At 39.6% G+C, this 23,416-nt stretch overlaps 1 protein-coding gene across 8 annotated transcripts in view; it reads right to left on the minus strand.

The window, feature by feature from the left end:
* MEP1B (meprin A subunit beta) overlaps positions 1-23,416 on the minus strand; it is a 37,751-nt gene that overhangs the window by 12,153 nt on the left and 2,182 nt on the right. For 2 of the 8 annotated variants that reach the window (XR_009690839.1, XM_061131265.1), the window contains exons 2-10: positions 23,197-23,215; positions 22,316-22,360; positions 22,186-22,229; positions 16,021-16,099; positions 8,051-8,168; positions 6,354-6,532; positions 4,012-4,230; positions 2,957-3,109; positions 227-442 (exon numbers count right to left, since the gene is read on the minus strand). Coding sequence is in view for 7 of the 8 variants with exons in the window: in XM_061131265.1 (XP_060987248.1) it covers positions 227-442; positions 2,957-3,109; positions 4,012-4,230; positions 6,354-6,532; positions 8,051-8,168; positions 16,021-16,099; positions 22,186-22,229; positions 22,316-22,360; positions 23,197-23,215 (1,072 nt within the window). In the remaining variant the exon portion in view is untranslated. Of the gene's footprint in view, positions 1-226; positions 443-2,956; positions 3,110-4,011; positions 4,231-6,353; positions 6,533-8,050; positions 8,169-16,020; positions 16,100-18,854; positions 19,099-22,185; positions 22,230-22,315; positions 22,361-23,196; positions 23,216-23,416 lie in introns of those variants that run through there. The other 6 variants (XM_061131266.1, XM_061131268.1, XM_061131269.1 and 3 more) reach the window with 5 other exon arrangements.

Consider the following 23,416-nt stretch of genomic DNA (forward strand, 5'->3'; position numbering starts at 1 on the left):
GTATAGCACAGGGAACTCTGCTCAATGTTATGCGGCAGCGTGGATGGGAGGGGAGTTTGGGGGAGAAGGGATACATGCATATGTATGACTGAGTCTCTTCGTTGTTCACCTGAAACTATACTATTACAACATTGCTAATCAGCTATACCCCAATACAAGATAAAAATTTAAAAAATAAAAAGATTGCCTCACTTCGAATGCAAGAATAAAAATGTTGATACCGTACCTTTTATTTGTTCCACAAGGGTTAGAGTGCTGCTCACATGAGCCACAGAATACTCCCTGATATAGATGTTCAGTTGGTCATCTTGGCTTCCACTGTTGTACAAAAAAAATTGCAAGCACTGAAATCCTCGTTTAGGGTAGAATATTCTACTTTCCAGTATTGCTGTAGCCCCCTCGTTTACAGAGCTACTGTTGAAATGCATGAAGAAGCCAGAACCTGTTAAGAGGATAAGAGCAGAACTGAGAAAACAGGTACTGGATATAGGAATGCATATCTTGTGGGCACTCTGCTTCCACTTAGTTCCCACTGGATGCAGGGCACTGTTTTGAGCACTGAAATGCAGATCTTGGAGCAGGAAGACCAAGAAAATAGCAACATTAGATCACTTTTTTCTTACTACAGTCGGTAGTTTTCAAAAATGAAAAAAGGGGGGACTTCCCTGGGTCCAGTGGTTGAGACTTCACCTTCCAATGCAGGAGGTGCAGGTCCAAAATCTGTTCAGGGAGTTAAGATCCCACATGTCTTGGGCCAAAAAACTAAAACATAAAACAGAAGCAGTATTGTAACAAATTCAATAAAGACTTTAAAAATGGTCCACATCAAAAAAATCTTTTAGAAAATGGAAAAAAGTGTTACCTGCTTAGTCTAGCCTCTCTCTTTCTCCATGCCTTCCTCTTTCCTACAGTAGTATCTACGGAGGACCACTATCCACTATTCAAATCTACATTTAAAAAATATTTTTTATTGAAAATATGTGACATGCAGATGGTGATTGCACCCATGAAATTAAAAGACACTTACTCCTTGGAAGGAAAGTTATAACCAACCTAGACAGCATATTAAAAAGCAGAGACATTACTTTGTCAACAAAGGTCCGTCTAGTCAAGGCTATGGTTTTTCCAGTGGTCATGTATAGATGTGAGAGTTGGACTATAAAGAAAGCTGAGCACAGAAGAATTGATGCTTTTGAACTGTGGTGTTGGAGAAGACTCTTGAGAGTCCCTTGGACTGTAAGGAGATCCAACCAGTCCATCCTAAAGGAGATCAGTCCTGAATATTCATTGGAAGGACTGATGTTGAAGATGAAACTCCAATACTTTGGCCACCTGATGTGAAGAGTTGACTCATTGGAAAAGACCCTGATGCTGGGAAAGATTGAGGTCAGGAAGAGAAGCGGATGACAGAGGATGAGATGGTTGGATGGCATCACCGACTCAATGGACATGGATTTAGGTGGACTCCGGGAATTGGTGATGGACAGGGAGGCCTCGCGTGCTGTGGTTCATGGGGCCGCAAAGAGTTGGACATGACGGAGCGACTGAACTGAATCATTGTGTAAATTTAAGGTATGCATGTTCATTTGACACATTTATATATTGGCTTCTGATTGCCATCCTGGCAACAATTTGGTGCTTCTATTTGATACATAGCATCATTTTTTTGGTGCTGGGAATAGTGAAATCTAGTCTCTTAGCAGATTTGATGATTATAATACAATATTGTTGCCTATATTTGTGATGCTGTACATTCCATCTCTAGGGCTAATTTACTACTTGTTACAAGTTTGTACCTTTAAACAATATCTGTCCTGTCCTCACCAACCCCCATAAAAGAAAAAGGAAAAGCACCTCCATGCTCTTAGAGACCCCAAGGCTTGCCCAGCCCATCTGAGCTGTCAAGCAACAGTCCTGGGTTCTGAAGTCTAGATTTACCTATTTGCTGCCAGCAATTACCAAATAAGTAAAAATGTGGTATCTGTAGCTAAAAAATGATTATTTGATTCAAAACAAAATTTCAGTAGAAATTTTTTACTCGTCTGAGTAAAATTAAATACATTGTACTTGCTACCTTCATTTTAAGTATGTTTGCAACAGGAATGTGTAACCTCAACCAGCTGAAGTTCTGAAATGAATTAATTCCCAGTCTGGTGCTGTTCACTGGAAGATCTCTTGGATTCTGAAAGCTTTGAGGAAACAAAACCCCACTTTTCCAGAGGTAAGAGTTCTTCCAGAGACTGGCAGCCCCCTCTTGCAGTAGGCATATACTATGGGTTGAGGTTTCACAGAGCCCAGGGCTGAGCCATGGGGAGAAAGCAAACTCAGACAGTAAAAGCAAAGACATTAACCATATCCTTATAACATACAGAACCAATTCCTAAGTAGCACTAGTGGGCTATCATTAGTAATTCTAATACAAATAAGAATTCAGATCCCAGTATTTCACAGCAAAGAAAAAGGCTACCTAGAGCCTGTTATTCAGAGTGAAGCAACTGGGAGAAAAATAAATATTGTATATTAATGCATATCTATGAAATCTAGACAAATGGAACTAATGAACTTATTTGCAGGAGACACAGACATAGAGAACAGACTTTGGACACAGCAGGGGAAGAAAGGGTGTCACAAATTGGTAGAGCAGTATGGAGACATGTACATTACCATATGTAAAATAGATAGTTAGTGGGAAGTTGCAAGTTGCAGTATAAAACGGAGCTCAGCCTGGTGCTCTGTGATGACCTAGAGGAGTGGGAAGGGGTGGGAGGTGGGAGGGAGGTTCTAGAGGGAGGGGACATATGTATACCTATAGCTGATTCATGTTGATGTATGGCGGAAACTAACACAATATTGTAAAGCCATTACCCTCCAATTAAAAGTAAATTTAAAAAGAAGAAAGTCAGAAAAAGGCTAGAAGCACTGAGAATAAAACCCAGAAGAATCTCACTGCTGTTACCTCTGCACTGGCCCATGTTGGAGTGATCGCTCTCTGGCCCCTCAGAGACCTGGGAGAGCCGCTGCCAGTCAGCACTGTCTGCTGAACTCTGAATCATCCCACACACATTTCCCAGCTCAAAATCGCAGGACTCCATAAAGCTCAAGGAGGAGGCTACCAAAGCAAGAGAAACAATTACTGACATGCAGATTTAACTCAGTAAGCTAAGTAGTAAAAACAGCTCATCTAGAAGAACTAGGAATTCTAGGGTGATATTAAAGGGGACTCGTCACTGAGTCAGGGTGATGGTGGCTTGAAGATCTCTTGATATCTGCAAAACCAAGACAATCAATCAACTGTGAGTTCTGTATAAGCTGCCTCCCTGAGTCTTGTTTATCAGATTAACTAACTGTGTTCGAAACCTGAGTCTAGCCACTTCCCTGGTGGTCTAGTGGCTAAGACTCTGTGCTCTCAATGCAGAGGGCCCAGGTTCCATCCTTAGGCAAGGGACTAGATCTCACATGCCACAACTGAGTTTGCATGCCACAACTAAGGAGCTGCAACTAAAAAGATCCTGCATGCTGCGATAAAGATCAAAGATTTCAAGTGCTACAACTAAGATCTGGAGCAACCAAATAAATATTTTGAAAAGAAAGAAATATGAGTCTACATTCATCTAGTTATTCAGATTAATAAACCACAACTCAAGTTATTTGAACTTATTTATATTATGACTGTATACTTCATTTGGACTGAAAAGAGTTTTGGATATAGTTGGTCTATACATTTGAGTTAGCAACAGCTTCAGAAACTTGAAGGGGGCATGCTGTGACAGGACTCAGATGGTTTTTAAATCTGAAGCCCAGAACACATAAGAAGAAAAATGCTACTTCCATGTTGTCATTTGGGATCTGGGTGATAATCTTTTTTGTTTTTTTTTTTCCTTTTTGAACATCAAACTTCAACTATCAACCTATAATTAACTAACTATAATTTCAGAAAACCCAGCACAGAGTAGAATGTTTTCCTATAGAGCAGAAAGGAAGAGAAATCATGTCAAAGAATCTGTCACATACAGCAGTTATACAGTTGATTCAACTTTAAGACATCAGAGTCACTGAAATCCATTCGCTGGCCAATCACATCCATGAAGTCCAGGACCCTTGTTACAATTGTAGGTTCTGATCCATTTCCGAATGCAGTTTTACTGTAGTGCATCACTGAGCTGTAATCATAGGGAACATTCATGGAGTCTATCACTTGATCATCATAGGAGTCAAAATTTCTTTCTTTGCCTAAATGATAAATAAAAATTTTAATTACAAAATTTAGTTTGTCTTACTCCAAAGACTGTTAACTTAGAAATAAAGACTATAATAAACATTGCGCAATCTTGGTTACAACTGATGCTTGATGATATTTCAAGAGTGCTTCAAATACTCCTGTCTTGGAATAGACTATTCAAACTTAGAATTATGATACCACTTGTCATGCTGAACTTGTCTAAGGTTTCACTGCAGCTCAAAGCTGGACTTGAGCATTTGTCCTAAGGTTCTAAGAACTGCTAACGGAAAGCTATGGCTTTTCCAGTAGTCACGAATGGATATGAGAATTGGACTATAAAGAAGCCTGAACGCCGAAGAACTGATGCTTTCGAACTATGGTACTGGAGAAGACTCTTGAGAGTCCCTTGGACTGCAAGGAGATCAAACCAGTCAAAGGAAATCAAGACAGGGAAGGCTGGCATGCTGCAGTCCATGGGGTCACAAAGAGTCAGACACGACTTAGCAACTGAATAACAACAACAACAGATAGAAAGGGTCTAAAAGGTATTGTTGAAACACTCAGCGTCATTGACTGCAATGACGAGATGTAGGTATTTTCACTGGACGGAGATGAAAACAAGAGGACTTTGGGAGGTGTGGTGGGATGGGATGGGGATGATAATGCAGGAAGGATTGACATCATCAGTGATTTCTCAGTTATTGGAATGTGTGTAGATGTATGTAAATAAATACACTTAGAGAAGATTCCTGACCACTTAGCATCACTACAAATGGGTCTGATTGTCAGTACATAAAGATGCATTATCAAATCAAGGCAGAAGTTTCCAACAAAAATAAGACATTGGAAACCCTGAAGAATGAGGCCATGGGTTGAAGCTAAGCACTTCTCTTGCTCTAAAAATCTTTTAGACTCAGCTATAGTGTCTTCCCCCAGACTCCGGGTGGGGACAAAGGCAGGGGCAAGTAATGTGATGTTGGGATTGTGGTGTCAGGGTCCCTCAGCACAGAGTAACCCTCACTGGCCTCATTTGATAGCCATGTCATCCCTCCCCTCTCACGTCTCTGCCTCCCCATCCCCTTCACCATACCCTATGGAGGCAAGACAGATGGGGAAACAAAATGTCACTGCAGAAAACATGAGTTCTAGTCAGACATGGCTATTAAAATCTTTCTGGGGATTTCCCTGGTGATCCAGTGGCTAAGATTCCATGCTCCCAATGCAAGAGGCCCAGGTTTGATCCCTGGTCTGGGAAATAGATCCCACATACTGCAATGAATAACCCGTGTGGCACAACTAAGACCCAGTGCAGTCAAATAAACACATTTTTTGGGGAAAAAAAATCTTTCTGACTTTGAGCACAAAGTCACAAAAAGTTCCAGCTGTCCAACTACTATAGCGTTTCCCAATATGGGCTCCAAAGGATTACACAACCAAATACTACACACACACACACACACACACACACACACACACACAAAGGCCAAGATCAAGTCACTTTGGAAAACGCTCCTGCTGGAGATTTGCAGTTTGTGTTAGTCGAGCAAAGACTCTGAACAGTACAACAGTGTAAATAGCTAAGTTCAATTTCTTTTAACCTAGGATTTCCCAAGTTAATTTGACCACAGATTCCTTTCTACAAAACACCTGTGAAAAAATTGCGGGACAGTGCTCCATAAAATACTCTTTAGGAAACACTGGTTCCTAACATCACATCCAGCTCAAACTGGGGTTCTGGAAAACTGTTCCCCAGTGGCCTTCAGGCACTTCAACTCTTACTGAATTACAGCCAAATGTGCTCAGCCATGTCCAACTCTTGGAGACCCTATGGACTATAGCCCACCAGGCTCCTTGTCCATGGGATTCTCCAGGCAAGAATACTAGAATGAGTAGCCATTCCCTTCTCCAGGGGATCTTTCCGACCCAGGGATCAAATCTGTGTCTCTTGCATCTCCTGCACTGGCAGGCAGATTCTTTACCACTAGTGCCACTTGGGAAGCCCAGAGCCAAATGAAGTTAGGTCACATCAGAGTTTTCCCATTATTAATAAACAACACCAGTGGCAGAAGAAAGCACATGTTTAGAAATTCAGTATTTAAGTTCAAAACAACGTAAAACAACAAGATAAACGTACCTGAAATAATTCTGTCCCAAATTATGCTGACATAGTCATCCCGATCGGACCGTGACTGTTCATGCCAGAACCCAAGGGCATGGAGAAACTCATGTTGAACCGTTGCTATTTTGTCGCAGCCCTCTCCAATGGACAGTTGTTGCATCCTAGTAAGTTGCTTCCCCACTGAAGACCAGCAGCTGACAGGGGAGTTTACAGTACAAGGAGAAGAGGCTTGATGTAGGTTAAGGTCTTAGAGCAAAATCCTTAATGCCTAATCTACCTGGTTACCTAAGATCCTAGATCTTTCACTTGTGTCTAAACACCGTGCATTTCTCCCAAAACCCAGTGAGGTATGAAAAGCCTTCCAGACCACATGATCTTTGGAGAACTTGGGCTGACACCAAATATTAAGGAGTAAATCACCCTCCACTCAGCCTGGCCTGATTTTTTCTGAATATCTCAAAATTTTTCAGATGGTCCTTGAATAAGGGTTTTATACAGATAGAGCAACCACTCAGAACTGCTGACCTTGAATCAAATAACTATCATCTTCTTAAGCAAAGTAGTAATAGTTCTTGGACAGCAAGGAGATCAAACCAGTCAATCCTAAAGGAAATCAACCCTGAATATTAATTGAAAGAACTGATGCTGAAACTGAAGTTCCAAAACTTGGGCACCTGATGCGAAGAGCTTACTCACTGGAAAAGACCCTGATGCTGGGAAAGAGTGGAGACAGAAGGAGAAGAGGGTGACAGAGGATGAGGTGGTTGGATGGTATCACAGATTCAATGGACATGAACTTGGGCAAAGTCTGGGAGATGGTGAGGGACAGGGAGGCCTAGAGTGCTGCAGTCCATAGGGTCACAAAGAGTTGGACATGACTGAGAGACTGAACAACAAGAGTTCTTGGGTTAAAATAAATTTAAATACATGTGCTCACATGCGTACAGACGGCTTTTACTTGAAGGCAGAAGTAAGGAGCATATTGGAACTTCCCTGGTGATCTAGTGGCTAAGATTCCAAGCTTCCAACGCAAGGGGCCTGAATTCAATCCCTGGTCAGGGAACTAGATCCACATGCCCCAACTAAGACCTGGTGTAGCTAAATAAGTCAATATTAAAAAAAAAAAAAAAAAAGAGGGGCTTCCTTGGTGCCTCAGTGGTAAAGAATCTGCCTGCCTATGCAGGAAACATGGGTTTGATCCCGGGTCCAGGAAGACCCCACATACCATGGAGCAACTAGGCACGTGCACCATAGCTATTGAGCCTGTGCTCTAGAGCCCATGTGCCAGAACTACCGATGCCTGAGGGCCCTAGAGCCCAAGTTCTGCAACAAGAGAAGCCACCGCAATGAGAAACCCATACACCAAAACTAGAAAGTAGCCCCCACTCACCACAACTAAAGAAAAGCCCATGCAGCAACAAAGACCAAACACTGCTCAACTAAATAAATGAAAGAAATAAGGAGTACAGAAACTACAAACAGACTGAAGGTCAGAGTCTTAGGGTGGATGACATGTGACTCCACCCTCTTTGTCTTTACAAGGTTGAGACAGTGCAGTCTGGTTTTATGGCTAGAGGGAAACTACACCCAGCAAATAGCAATGGAAGCCCCAGCCTCCCTCAAGGTTAGGGTCCAGGGCAATCACTCTGATGCAATGTCCCAGCCACAACAATTCTCCTCAGAACACTTAGAAGACAAACTCTTCAATTTACCCATTGCCCTTGAACACTGATATATAGTTGGGTTCTCCAGACCAAGGCTTGAAGTCAATGCATGATTTTAGGCGATAGCGTTCAAATGCCTTGAGGATAACCCCCCTGGCATTCATCTCTGAAGGAAGAAAACAAACAAAAATAAACTTATTAAAATTATCACCATTGAACAATTCACCATGGAAACAGGGCCTGCAATATATTGTTTATCATGAGTTAGTCCCTCTATGTAAATTTAGCATTTTATTTTTACATAACTTAGTATACAGTATCAATTAAGTATCACATGTAAATATTTGGTTGTTCTTCAGATTATCTTATTTTGCCCCCATGTATATTTCTCTACAGCCAGTATAGTGCAGATTGCAAAAATAAAAGGCGGGGGTGGGGGGCATTTTCTTACCTTAGAGAATACATACACTCATTCACAGGCAACCAAAATGAACCATCACTGTCACATGCTTCATCTAAGAAGCTATAATATATATTTAAAGGCTCGCAGCAGAGTTTTTAATCTGAGGACCTTGAGATGAGAGGGACCATGAATATGTTGAGATAGTATTCAAAGAATTATGTCTATACCTCTATTCATATCTTCTCAGCAAAGTGCAATTTCTGGGGAAAGCATTCATAAGATTCTCAAATGAGTTCAGGGTCTAAAACATGAATAAGAACCATTGCTTCCAAGTTGACTGATGCTAACAGTTTAGATAGAAAAGTGCTCAAAGAAGGCAGGGGCAAGAAACCAACAAAGGTATGCAGGAAAAGAAGCTCAGAGGGCAATCTAGGGGAAGGGGCCGTATCAGGTGCATATGAAGAGATGGTCACAAATCAAAGCAGGTACTGGTGAAGTGAAGGATGGTGGCTGCCAGCAGTGGGTGACAGAGAAGATGGTGTGCCTACTGGTTCCAACCAGACACACCTAAGTTCTCTCCTATCCTCACTACTTACTTTTTTCCTAAACCAGAGTCAGACATGACTGAGCAGCTAACATTATGCTTTTTATACAATTAAAACAATGAACAACTGTTAAGTTAGAAATTAAACAATTATAAAAACAATTAACCATTCAAAAGTGAACATTGCAGGGGCAATTTCGTACATGCGTTAATGTTCTTCAACACCTTGTCTGTCTAGTTCCAAAACACCTTCATCACCCCCAGAGGACACTTTGTACCCATTAAACCATTGCATTCTCTCTGTGTGGATTTTCCTATTCTGTGAAAAGTGAAAAGTGTTAGTCACTTAATCGTGCCCAACTCCTTGCAACCCCATGGACTGTAACCTACCAGGTTCCTCTGTCCGTGGAATTTTCCAGGCAAGACTACTGGAGTGGGTTGCCATTCCCTTCTCCAGGGGATCTTCCCAACCCGGGGACTGAACCTGGGTCTCCTGAATAGCAGGCAGACTCTTTACATTCTGAACCACCAGGGAAGCCCCATTCCTATTCTAGTCCTTCCTATTTTTTTTAATTGGAGGACAATTGCTTTACAATATTGTGTTGGTTCCTGCCATACAACAACGTGAATCAGCCATCAGTATATCTATGTCCCCTCCATCTAAAGCCTCCTTCCCACCACCCCTCATCCCACCCCTCTAGGTCATCACACCACAAGGACGAGCCCCTTGTGTTATATAACAACTTCCTGTTAGCTTTCTATCCATTTACTTTTGATGCATAATCTTTGCCAATTTAATTCATCTTTGGAGTTTTGGTATTACCATAAGACCAGCTAAGTGGGGAAATAAAATCGACTTTGCAGGAATATTGTAAGGCTAGCACAGAAAGAAGAGGTGAAGTTCCAAGCACAGTAGTCCCCATGGGTCTGTGGTTTCACTTTCTGTGGCTTTCATTACCTGCCACCAACCAAAGTCCAGAAATATTAAATGGAAAACTGCAGACATAAGAGTTCGTGATCATGAAACTGCATGCTGCTCTGAGCAGCCTGAGGAAATCTTGTGCCATGCTGCTCCATCCCGCTAGGGATTCCCCAATCTCGGACGTCCATCATCTGCTCTCAGTATCCGCTCATCGACTTCATCAAGGCTCAATGACCCAGCATTGCCCAAAGCAGGACTATCCTCCTTCTGATGTGTCATCAGAAGGTCAATAGTAGCCTAACAATACATCACAACACCTACATCATTCACCTCATTTCATTTCATGAAGTAGGCATTTCATCATGTCCCATCTTCACAAGAAGGATAACACAGTTCAGTAAAATATTTGGAGAGACCACATTCACACAACTTTTATTATAGGTTATTATAATTGTTCTATTTTCTTTTTTTTTTTATAATTGTTCTATTTTCTTATTAGTTACTATCTCTTACTGTGCCTAATTTATCAGTTTAACTTAATCATACGTACATAGATTAGGTAAAAACATAGTATATATAGGGTTTGGTACTCCCCACAGTTTCAGTCATCCACTGGAAGTCTTGGAACATATGCCCCAAAGATAAGGCGGTACTACTATAACATTAGCATTTATCAAATGTTTATTTTCTTCTATCTTCTTACATGTCCATTTCACAGACAATTTAAAGACATTATTCAGAATGCCTCAGTCTAGGTGAAGGTAAAGAACAGGGTACACATAGGACCTAAAATCCATGAATCTCTAACAGGCACTCAGAATTCAACCATTTACAATATCACACAAATGATACATGCTCAGGGTCTTCCCTCGAGGTCCAGTGGTTGAGAATTCACCTTTCAATGCAGAGGATTTGGGTTCAGTCCCTGGTGGGGACTAAGATCCCACACGCCAAGGGGCAACTAAGGTCTCACGCTGCAACTAAAACCCAATGTAGCTAAATAAATATTTTTAAAGTAACAATAATTTTTTTAAATAATAAGTTTTCTAAAAGTAGCTATGAAAAATAATACATGTTTATTATAAATAAGTTAGAAATTATAAACAAAAAGAAAGATTTAAAATATTACACAGAAATAACCAAGCACATTTATCATACTTTTCTTATGAATACATGTGCAATACACATATTTTTATAAACAATAAAGTCTCAGCCTTCATAATATTTTATAAACTATTTTTTCACTAAATGTTCAGTCACAAAATCATATCTGATTCTTTGCAACCCCATGGACTATAGCCTGCCAGGCTTCTCTGTCCATGGAATTTCTCAGGCAAGAATACTAGAGTGGGTAGCCATTTCCTTCTCCACTTCACTAAGTAATACATCTTAAACCTTGCTTCATCATGAAATACTATTTTTACCATTTTAATAGCCACCTTATATGACTGTAACATATAAGTAACTTCCTGTTATCAAATATTTAAACTGTTTCTACATTTTTTGTATTGTAAATATCACATTTGGATCATTACTTCATATCTAACACATCCTTAAAATAAGGGATGATGACACTGACCACCACATGACTGTTTTTGAATTGAATGTCTAAGGAGCTTGCTTGTCTGGGCCTTTTATCAAAGCTTAATGAGGCTAGTGTCTATCCTGAAAATTGTTTGGAGACTCAAATAAGGGAATAAATGTGGAAACAGTGGCTGACTTTATTTTTCTGGGCTCCAAAATCACTGCAGATGGTGACTGCAGCCATGAAATTAAAAGATGCTTACTCCTTGGAAAGAAAGTTATGACCAACCTAGACAGCATATTAAAAAGCAGAGACATTACTTTGTCAACAAAGGTCCGTCTAGTCAAGGCTATGGGTTTTTCCAGTGGTCATGTATGGATGTGAGAGTTGGACTATAAAGAAAGCTGAGTGCAGAAAAATTGATGCTTTTGAACTGTGGTGTTGGAGAAGACTCTTGAGAGTCCCTTGGACTGCAAGGAGATCCAACCAGTCCATCCTAAAGGAGATCAGTCCTGGATGTTCATTGGAAGGACTGATGCTGAAGCTGAAACTCCAATACTTTGGCCACCTGATGCGAAGAACTGACTCATTGGAAAAGACCCTGATGCTGGGAAAGATTGAGGGCAGGAGGAGAAGCAGATGACAGAGGATGAGATGGTTGGATGGCATCACCGACTCAATGAACATGGGTTTGGGTGGACTCCAGGAGTTGGTGATGGACAGGGAGGCCTGGCACGCTGCGGTTCATGGGGTTGCAAAGAGTCGGACACGACTGAGCGACTGAACTGAACTGAAGCTACAAGGATATACTGTACAAATGAGGAATATAGCCAATATTTTATAATGAGCAAAAATGTAGTATAACCTGTAAAAATTTTAAGTCACTATGTTGTATACTTGTAACTTACATAATGTTAAACATCAACTGCACTTCAATTTAAAAGCAAAAATTAAAAAAAAAAAAGAAACAGGTATGTAAAGCTTATATGGTTAGGACATATAAGCTTTAGGTAAAATGCATGGCAAAAATAACCTAAGAGGTACAGTCAAATTAAAGCTCACTGGGGACTTCCCTGGTAGTCCAGTAGCTAAGACTCCATGCTCCCAGTGCAGGAAGCTCGGGTTCAATCTTTGGTCAGGGAACTAGACCCCATATGCCACAACTAAGAATTTGTATGCCGCAACTTAAAAAAATATCCCGCATGCCCCTGTGAAGATAGAAGATCCCGTGTGCTAAAACAAAGACCTGGTGCAGCCAAATTTAAAAAGAAAAAAAAAAAGCTCACTGGTCTTTCATGGAACACAGGAGAATACAGTTTTATATATATAAAGTTTTAATCATGTATATATATATATAAGTGATTTTGAAACAAAAGTATTTTTAAACTTTTAATCAAAAGATTAAAACCAAAAATAAATATTTAAATAAGGAGAGGTTAGTAAAAGTACAAACTTTCAGCTATAAGATAAATAAGGCCCAAGGATCAAATGTAAAACATGGTGTTATAGTTGATAGCACTGTATTGCACAATTGAAATTTGCTAAGAGAGTAGAACATAAATGTTCTCACACACACGCACAAGAAAAATACGTGAGGTGATGGATGTGTTAGCTAACTCAACGGGGGAATCCTTTCACAATGTATACACATGTAAAATCACTACAATGTATACCAAGTATCTAACAATTTCATGTCAATTATACCTCAATAAAGCTGAAAAAAAATTTATATTTTAATAAAGTGTTTCAGATCCCTGTCAATTCCGAAAGTCAATGGACATCATTTTCTCCTCATGTTACACAATTCTTCATAGCTTCTAATTCTATGAATGACTGTTGTTTGGCTTTTTATACCCTACTCTTGGCTTTTCATTTGTTTATGGCCAGTCTTGCCTTCTCAAAAACTTCTATCAGATCTTCCATCTATATCAATTCCAAAAAGTTGCTCTCCCAGGCTGAATTCCACTCTGCCATCTAACTCAATACAATCTTCCTGGGTCATCCAGAAAGATCCATTATCTATGGCGTATGTGTGATATGCAAGGTACCAGTGAAAAACTCATCCATAACCATGGCTTCAACCATCTCCCATACCCTTAGTAACTCTCTGTTAGATCTCTCTACCTTGAATGACCAGACCAGACACCAAGACATCATGTGATGTCTCCACCACAGTGAGCCTGAAGCATTTCAAATTCTGCATGCCAAAAAGCAATTTCCACCATACTTCTCCATCTCACCCTCTTCAAGACATATTCCCTATTCTTGTTAAAGTCATTGCCATCCACCCAGTCACCTAAGAACGAATCCTGGGCACTAGCCCCTCTTTCCCTAGACCCACCTTCTTCTTGATCTCTCACAATCACCGAATCTAATTGCTTCCTAAGTTTCTCTTAGAATGATTCACTCTTGTCTATCATCACTGAGAGAGTCTTGGTTTAGAAACGTTTTAATCCTTCTCTGAATTTCTTCAACAGTCTAACTGATCTCCCTACTCTTTTTCTGCCCCACTGATAATACATCTTCTGGACTGCAACAAGAGTGATAATGATCTCATTTCTGCACTAAAACCTTTGGTGGTTCCACATGACCCTTGGTATACACACCAAGTTCTTTAACACAGGAAAGACTCAAGGCTGGATTCTGCCTACCTGTTTAAATTCATTATCTCCCCACTATCAACCATAATTCTAACCAGCAGTTTTCTCCTTTCCCCATGCCTTTGCACACAGTGATCTGTCTGCTTAGAGCATCCTTCGCTTGCTGTCAGCAGCTGCACTAGCCCCCACAGTGCCTTAGAAAGAAGCACCTCGCTGTACACCAGAAACTAACACAATATTATAAATCAAACATAGTTTAATTAAGAAAGGAAGGAAGGAAGAATGGAAAGAGGGAAGGAAGAAACAGGCATCAAATCTGAGCAGATACTGCCAGGACTGTCTTGGTAGGTGGATGAATAGCACTTCATTCAAAGAGATGAATGCCTGTTGATGAATATGATGCAAACTTAATTTCAGTCCCACTTGCCCCCTTCCCCAGGCACCCATGTGTGGAGTATAACTTGCACAAGCTTCACAGCAGCCCCACTGCACAGGGTCACTTGCCCCCTATTGTATATGCCTTTGTATCTAGTTTGAGTTAAATGTCCTCCAATGGGCTCCCATAGCTCTTTGAACATATCAATCATAATATGTATTCCATTCTATATAATTAGCTTTTGATTTATAATTATCTCTACTGAAATGAGGCTTCCTAGGTTGTGCTAGTGAAAAAGAATCTGCCTACCAATGCAAGAGATGCAAAAGACACGAGTTCAATCTCTGGGTCAGAAAGATTCCCTGGAGTAGGAAAGAGCAACCTCCTCCAGTATCTTGCCTCAAGAATTCCATGGACAGAGGAGCCTGTGGGCTACAGTCCTTGGGGTCGCAAAGAGTTGGACATGACTGAGCACACACACTGAAACATATGATGTTAGTCACTCAGTCATGTCCAACTCATTGTGACCCCATGGACTGTATAGCCCACCAGGCTCCTCTGTCCATGGGATTTTCCCAGCAAGAATACTGGAGTGGGTTGCCATTTCCTCCTCCAGGGGATCTTCTAGACCCTAGGATCCAACCCTGTCTCCAGCATCTCCTGTATACAGGTAGATTGTTTACCGCTAAGCCACCGGGGAAGCCCAAATAAATGATATGTAAATGAAAATTTCCCAAATGGCAGTTCCTAAACTGATGCTGGTCAGTGATATCATTTTTACTAATCCATGGGTAAAATGAGAATTTTGTGTAGTGTTTTCCATGACAATAAATTTCTAATACAGAAAACTTGCCCCTTCTTTTGGACTAGATTCTTCTGACTTTTTAGTATTAAAACATTATTTATCTTATAAAAAAAGGATGATTAAAAGAAAGTGGGTTCTTACTAAATTCCTGACTTGGCAAAATAAAATGTTAGTAAAATAATGACAGTTCCTAGAGTTTTGTTTGTTTGTTTGATGCTTGTTTTTCAGTCATGAGTGAAGTCTGAACATAGATGAATCCTCTCCTTTAAAATAAGGACTAGCTTCCGAATCTTTATGTTCCAACTGTCCAGTACAGAGTAGGCGCTCCGTAAACCTTGGCTGAATTAATCCCTTTACTGGTCAAAGTGAAAGCTGCTCAGTCACGTCCGACTTTTTGCGACCCCATGGATTATACAGTTCATGGAATTCTCCAGGCCAGAATACTGGAGTGGGTAGCCGTTCCTTTCTCCAGGGGATCTTCCCAACCCAGGGATCAAACCGAGGTCTCCCACGTTGAAGGCGGACTCTTTACCAGCTGAGCCACAAGGGAAGCCCTTTACTGGTCAAAACTCAGCAAATATTTCATACAAAATCATTTAGGTTCTGTTCATTCTTCATTTTGCTGATTTATTTTTACATAAGTGTATTTAGGCAGGCTACAATCCATGGGGTCACAAAGAGTCAAACACAACTGATAATGCACACACACACACACACACACTTAGCCACACAAAGCAACAAACAAAACGCTTAATGGCCATGTGAGTCTTCCCTTGAAAATACCGTCATCCTATTCTGTTAGGAACATACGTTATTTGTGCATACTCCAAATTTCATACTAACCCAAGCTATCATCTAGAACATATGGAATAGTATGAGGCCACCTATATCTTTCTCCAACGATGGCATTTCTTTCTTGTATCTGTCAAAAATAAGTGAGAAAGAAGTCATTGAAGGTATCAGTCAAAAACTATGAAACAAGCAATAATTAACCCAGAAATAAAAGAAGTTTTAAGCTTTCCCAAGCAACCTAAGGGCTTCCCTGTAGCTCAGTGGTAAAGAATCTGCCTACCAAAGCAGGAGATTCAGGTTCATTCCCTAAGTCAGGAAGATCTCCTGGACAAGGGAATACCCACTCCAGTATTCTTGCCTGGAGAATTCCATGGACAGAGGAGGCTGGCGGGCTATAGTCATGAGGTCACAAAAGAATCTAGACAGGACTTAGGAACTAAATAACAACAAGGCAACCTAAACAAAGTGTCCGTGTGTGTATGCATGTACACATGTGTGTATACACCTACTTTTATCATATCATAACAAAAGTTTTAGGAGGAAATCACTAACTTCTCTTTTTTAATAAGGAGAATGGCAAGCATTAATATTTCCTTTAATCTTATTTCACTTCAATTATTCATATTTTTACATATCCTTTTAAGTGTTAGTGCAAGTTTATATGCCCAAAACATTAGAGTTTGGAGCAGAGAAATGTTTACTGCAGGGCCATGCAAGGAGACGAGTGGCTCAGGCCCCTCAAAACCCCTAACTCCCTGAAGGGTTTTGGCAAAGCATTTGTAAAAGCCAGATGAGTGAGAGGGAGGCACAGGATATGTGATCAGTTCATTCACAATTCTATGATTGCCTGATGGGAAATCATTAATTACTATCATTAACTTTGTTGATGAAGTTGAAGAAGGAACCATGCAAAATCATGTAAATAATGACTGATGTGAAACTGGGCTACAAATATGGTAGATTCATAGACTAGTTTCCTATACTAAAGATTTTAAAACATACAAGAAAGAAGTGATAGCAAAACTTCAATCATCTTGATCTCACAATATGAGAAAAAGTTCCATTTAGAAAAGGCAGAGAAACCAGAGATCAAATTGCCAACATCCGTTGGATCATTGAAAAAGTGAGAGATGGAGAAGGCAATGGCAACCCACTCCAGTACTCTTGCCTGGAAAATCCCATGGACAGAGGAGTCTGGTAGGCTACAGTCCATGGGGTCGCAAAGAGTGAGACATGACTGAGCGACTTTACTTACTTTAAGTATGTGTATGTATATATGTACACACACACACACACACACACACACACACACAGATTTATGAAGTAAAAATTTCACTGATGGTAGAGTCTCAAGAACATCAGTTTATCTTCACTATATTTTCTGTTTTCCTACATCATAGATTATGTGTGTAAAAATAATTTAACTTCAAGTTAAAGAATAAGCCTCCTATTCACAACTTGGGCAATAAATACCTATAATTTTCCACTTCTCAGTCTTTCAGTATTGGTAGGTTCACTAAGATGTATCAAATTTACACCAGAATCCTGCTTAAATTGGATCCTGCATTCTAAAACAGAATTCATCTGCTTCCTTCTGACTCAAGCTTCCATACTGCAAGATGTCACCTGAAGTATGTGCTTCTGGCCTTAAAATGTGCACTTTAGTCTTTGCATGTTAAATTTGAAGGGACTCACTAACATACATACATCAAAATAATCAGAAAATGTGAACTTGTAAACATGCAACTTATTAGAGAGGTAAAATAACATTTTATCAAAGAGAGAAGAAATATATACAAAATAATTCCCATAAGTGATAGATTTATGCATTGGTATAAACAACTCTGGTTTGATAGTTTAAATTTCCCAGTTTTCTATAATCCCTTCAAACCCTGTCAGTTTACCTTTTTTTCCTGATCATTATGTAAAACCTGTACCTAACTGCCTTGGGTGAAAATCCAAGACCTGCCATTTATTAGCCATAGTGGGAAAGTCCCTCTTCAAATTTGTAACTGGCCAAAAGTACATCAGAGCAGCCCCTGTCCTCAGGGTTATTGGGAGGATTTTGTGTAAGGCTCTCATAACAGTACCTGGCACCTAATAATATTATGGAAATGTTTAGACTCTCCCTTCACTCAAAATAAAGAACTCTTTAATTTGGCAATTGTGGAAACAACAGGCTCCAGAATGAGAAGATAGTATTAACTTCTGAATTTGAAAATGGCCAGTATGTATAACCTTTAATCCTTTTAGCCTAATTTTCACTGTATTTAAAGCAAATATGATAGTAAACATAATTATATAATTTTTGGATTATAAGTATAAATGTATAAAAACATTTATTTTCAATTAAAATAGCACTGGACAAGTTCTCTGTCTTAAGACTGAGACCATTGAAGACATGGACTGCATATGTTGCTATCTTGTTGTTAAATATACTCAAATATACAGATTGTTGTAATCTTTCAGATTACAAAGGACCATTATTTACAGGGAGTCCTGACTTCCTTCAACTCTATATTCATTTTTGTCTCATAGAAAGTTTCTCACAATATTTCCAGGGATGCAAGGAAACAGCTCTCTGTTGCAGCTTCATCAGTTCTATTAGTTGAACTGATGTTAGTAGATGAAGTCCAAAGACATGGACTTAACTATGTTCTAACCTGTTTCCTCATTTTATCTTCCTAAGGTTATTGACTACTGATTAAAACCACTGCCCAATGTAGGTAAACGCTATGGAAATTCAGGGAAAGGATAATTCTTAATAATGCCAGCTCATATATACAATCATAAGCCTTGTTCTAACATGTAAGTTTTCAGTCAATATGGAAAAAATGCAAGTTTCTATCTCTATATCTGAGTAAATGCCTACCTATGATACCTACCTCTTATTGGCTCCAAAGGGGGACAGATATCTATGACAAATCTAGCAAAAACAAATGATGCTTCTTTGCAGGAGCCACAGTTCTAAAATGCTTCAGTAGAAATGATATCTGAACTGGTGAATTTGGAAAGAATTTAAGTATATTTCTTTTGCTTCCACTCTTATCCTGGGCAGGCAATTCTGTGCAAACATGCAGAGGGTACCTATTCATTTTGATTTTCAGTTTTCACTGTAACTCTTCAAACCTGATTTTCCAGGGAAAAGAAAAAAGAATTGCATAAACATTAAAATATGTATTTTCAAGTGTGAATTCTTCTAAAATGAAATGACATTTTTTCATTCAAATTAATTGTATTTTGCATTAGGAAAATTTCTTGGTACTTGGGATGTATCAGGGAGCAAGTCAAGATCCTTGTCCTTAGTCATGTAATGACTAAAATCTAATATAACTGAATAAATGTAAAAATCTAATAACATTAATAAAGCAAAGTGGGATAATCGAAAAAAAAAAAAAAAAAGAAAAAGTGAGAGAGTTCCAGAAAAACATCTACTTCTGCTTTATTGACTATGCCAAAGCCTTAGACTGTGTGGATCACAACAAACTGTGGAAAATTCTTCAAGAGATGGGAATACCAGACCGCCTGACCTACCTTCTGAGAAATCTGTATGCAGGTCAAGAAGCAACAGTTAGAACTGGACATGGAACAACAGATTGGTTCCAAATCAGGAAAGGAGTACGTCAAGGCTGTATATTGTCACCCTGCTTATTTAACTTACATGCAGAGTACATCATGTGAAATGCCAGGCTGGATGAAGCACAAGCTGGAATCAAGATTGCTGGGAGAAATATCAATAACCTCAGATACACAGATAACACCACCCTTATGGCAGAAAGTGAAGAGGAACTAAAAAATCTCTTGATGAAAGTGAAAGAGGAGAGTGAAAAAGTTAGCTTAAAACTCAACATTCAGAAAACCACAATCATGGCATCTGGTCCCATCACTTCATGGCAAATGGATGGGGAAACAGTGGAAACAGTAGCTGACTTTATTTTTTGGGGCTCCAAAATCACTGCAGATGGTGACTGCAGCCATGAAATTAAAAGACGCTTGCTCCTTGGAAGAAAAGCTTTGGCCAACCTAGACAGCTTATTAAAAAGCAGAGACATTACTTTGCCAACAAAGGTCCATCCAGTCAAAGCTATGGTTTTTCCAGTGGTCATGTATGGATGTGAGAGTTGGACTATAAAGAAAGCTGAGCACTGAAGAATTGATACTTTTGAACTGTGGTGTTGGAGAAGACTCTTGAGAGTCCCTTGGACTGCAAGGAGATCCAACCAGTCCATATAAAGGAAATCAGTCCTGAATAATCAATGGAAGGACTGATGCTGAAGCTGATACTCCAATACTTCGGCCACTTGATGCGACAAGTAGACTCATTTGAAAAGACCCTGATGCTGGGAAAGACTGAAGGCAGGAGGAGAAGGGGACGACAAAGGATGAGATGGTTGGATGGCATCACCGACTCAGTGGAGATGAATTTGAACAAACTCCGGGAGTTGGTGTTGGATAGGGAAGCCTGGTGAGCTGCAGTCCATGGGGTTGCAAAGAGTCGGACATGACTGAGCGACTGAACTGAACTGAATTTGGAAAGATCATTCTAGACAAAGGAAACAGTCATTGTTCTACTCCGAGGTGGGTATATGCTTGGTATCTCTTGCATGTTTGAGGCCAGTGTGCTAATGAGATGAGATTAAAGAAGAGAGGAGATGGGAGGAAAGGTAGGCAGGAGTTAAATTGTGCAAGGTCCTGGAGGCTGTGGGTCAATCTGGATATTATTCTAAATACAAGAGGAAGCCATTGAAGAGTCTCAAGGTGGGAAGTAAAAAGGTGGCATTAGTAATTTAAAATATCACTTTGCTATGGAGGACAGGGGACAGGGACAGAGTAGAAACGATTCTAGGAGATCCGCATTTGAAGTAGATAAATTGAAGAAAAGTGGATTCTTAGGAGTATAGATGCACTGGAGATAGAAATGTTAGAACTTAGTGAAGGAGAGGATGGCAAGGTGAAGAAAAGGGAAGAAGCAAAGGTGACTCCTGGATTTTTTACTTATTTTTCAGTGGAGTGGGGAGAGGGAGTGGTGATGACTTTACTAAGAGGGAAAACTGGAGAGGGACAGCTTTCGTGGGAAATCAGAGTTGAATTGAGGACACATTTTGTTGAGGTATCTCATAAATATTCCAATGGAACTGATGGATTAGCATCAGGATAGACCAGTCAGGAACTTGGGGGAAGGAATGAACCAGAGTTATGTGTTTGGAGTCATCAGCATAGAGGTGACATTTAAAGCCCTGACACAGGATCGGATCAAGAAGGGGAGAAGAGCAGACCAAGGACTAAACCTCAAACACTGTAGCTCTGTTTCTTGAGTTGAAGCTCATATGGGGGTTGAGGGATGTTTAAACATGATACTTGTGTTTATCTGTGTGCTATGATGGCAAAGTAAGAACCAGTACTCTTTATGAATATTTTAGGAGGATCTATACATGGCAACACTATTCTCAGCTTTTACTATTCTCAGTAAAAGTCACAAAATCTCTCTTTTATGATAAAAAGCCAGATTCATTAAATTTACCAATTCAATTTTGCTTCAACTAGCTTTAATCAGTGAGGTTCTATTTAAAAACAAAAATATCATGTGTACTTATGTTCAGTCATGTCCAACTCTTTGTGACCCCATGAACTATAGCCCACCAGGCTCCTCTGTCCATGGGATTTCCCAGGCAAGAATACTGCAGTGGGTTGCCATGCCCACTTCCAGGGTGTCTTCCCAACCCAGGGATCAAACCCAGGTCTCCCACATTGCGGGCAGTTTCTTTACCATCTCAGCCACCAGGGAAGTTCATGAATACTGGAGTGGGTAGCCTATCCCTTCTCTAGGAGATCTTCCTGACCCACAAACTGAACCAGAGTCTCCCACGTTGCAGGCGGATTCTTTACCAGCTGAGTTACCAGGGAAGCATTGCAATAATGAAAATCAATTAGATAAAAAAAAAAAAAAATGAAAATCAGTTAGATCAGTAAGAGCAAAGCGTGCAAGATGAGTGACAGTCTTCAACCGCAAAGAATCTGAGTAATGAATGATGAAGATACCATTATGTGAATCCCTTAGCACATAATGTATTCATTGACTAAATGTGTCAACTATGATCCTACATCCTTAGACACAGTTGGGTTTAACAAAGCCCACACTGCCCCATGATTGTCAGGTACTTGATTTCAGCTTGCAGTGATTAACTGAAAGTTCTTCCTTACATTGTTTCAACTCACCTCATCAAGTATGATGTCTCCCTCAAAAAGATCCAGTCCCAGATCTAAGAAGGAAGATAAAGATTTTTGTTAGCAAACTGGATTCAAACTCCCCACTTAATAAAGAATGTAAAAATAAAAATCCACAAACCTTCATTGATATCAAATATATCCCGGTCAAGTCCATTATCTACATCTTTAACAAAAATAACAAAAACACATTGAATGTTGTGTTTATGAAAGAAGAAAATCTTTATCAACCACTGATTAGAAGTAAGCAAGTTTCTTTTGTCTCAGATAAGAGAGTACCATGCTCTGATTCAATATACATTGATTGATTGATTGATTGATTGAGAACCTCCCTTGAGTCAGGCTTGGAGCTATGGAGTTTTGCATACATATGCTCTTGTTTTATCCATGTCCCTTAAATGACAACTTCAGGAATAAGAAACTGGTCACTCCATATAATATTAATTTGAAAGACTAGATTAGATGACTATATAGGAAGCAAATGTTTACACAAGGTAAACTTAGTTCAATCAATCCATATATGTATATTCCTTGCTAATAGTGTACCTTGGAACTCTCAAGCAAAATTCCGAATCTATATTTGAATTATTCTTAAGTTTCAAAAGGTAGATAATATGGCCAAGTCTCTAAGTGTACAACTGAATAGGAAGGACATCAGGTTCATCTGATTTGGCACAAAGATAGCAAAAATAACAATAGTAGACATTTATGGGATGCCAATATGTCAGTCACTACATTGGACTTTCTTATACCATCATCTATTTTTTTTTTTTTTTTTTTTGCTGAGTATGTGGAATCCCTGAGCAGAAACAATAAAATGTTCTTCAATAAATCAAAAGAAGCCAGTGCTTGATCAAAGTTCAGTGCAAGCATGCATTGTGCTTAGCATGAAGTGTGTCCTAAGTTCTTCTCTTCTGTTGTTCTATTATTCACATGACCTTCTTTTACTATGTGTGCTGTGCCCTGCTCAGTCCCATAGGGCAAAACTCAAAATAGACTCACCAAAGATTTCTGGAGTTGGCTGGGAAACAAACACATAAAAAAATGATATTATTATGATGTCTGTGACATAATAGTCTTATTGATTCCAATTTCCATCTAGCCATCTGTGGGGTTTTGTTTTTTCCTTAATATTATGGATTAGTTTCTGGCATGTATTCAAGAGAACTAAATCAGAGTCTAAGATAACTTTTTGACCCAAGGGTCTTCTCATTTCATATAA

Source organism: Dama dama, chromosome 27 (assembly GCF_033118175.1).
Source record: "Dama dama isolate Ldn47 chromosome 27, ASM3311817v1, whole genome shotgun sequence".
In the NCBI taxonomy this organism is placed as follows: domain Eukaryota; kingdom Metazoa; phylum Chordata; class Mammalia; order Artiodactyla; family Cervidae; genus Dama; species Dama dama.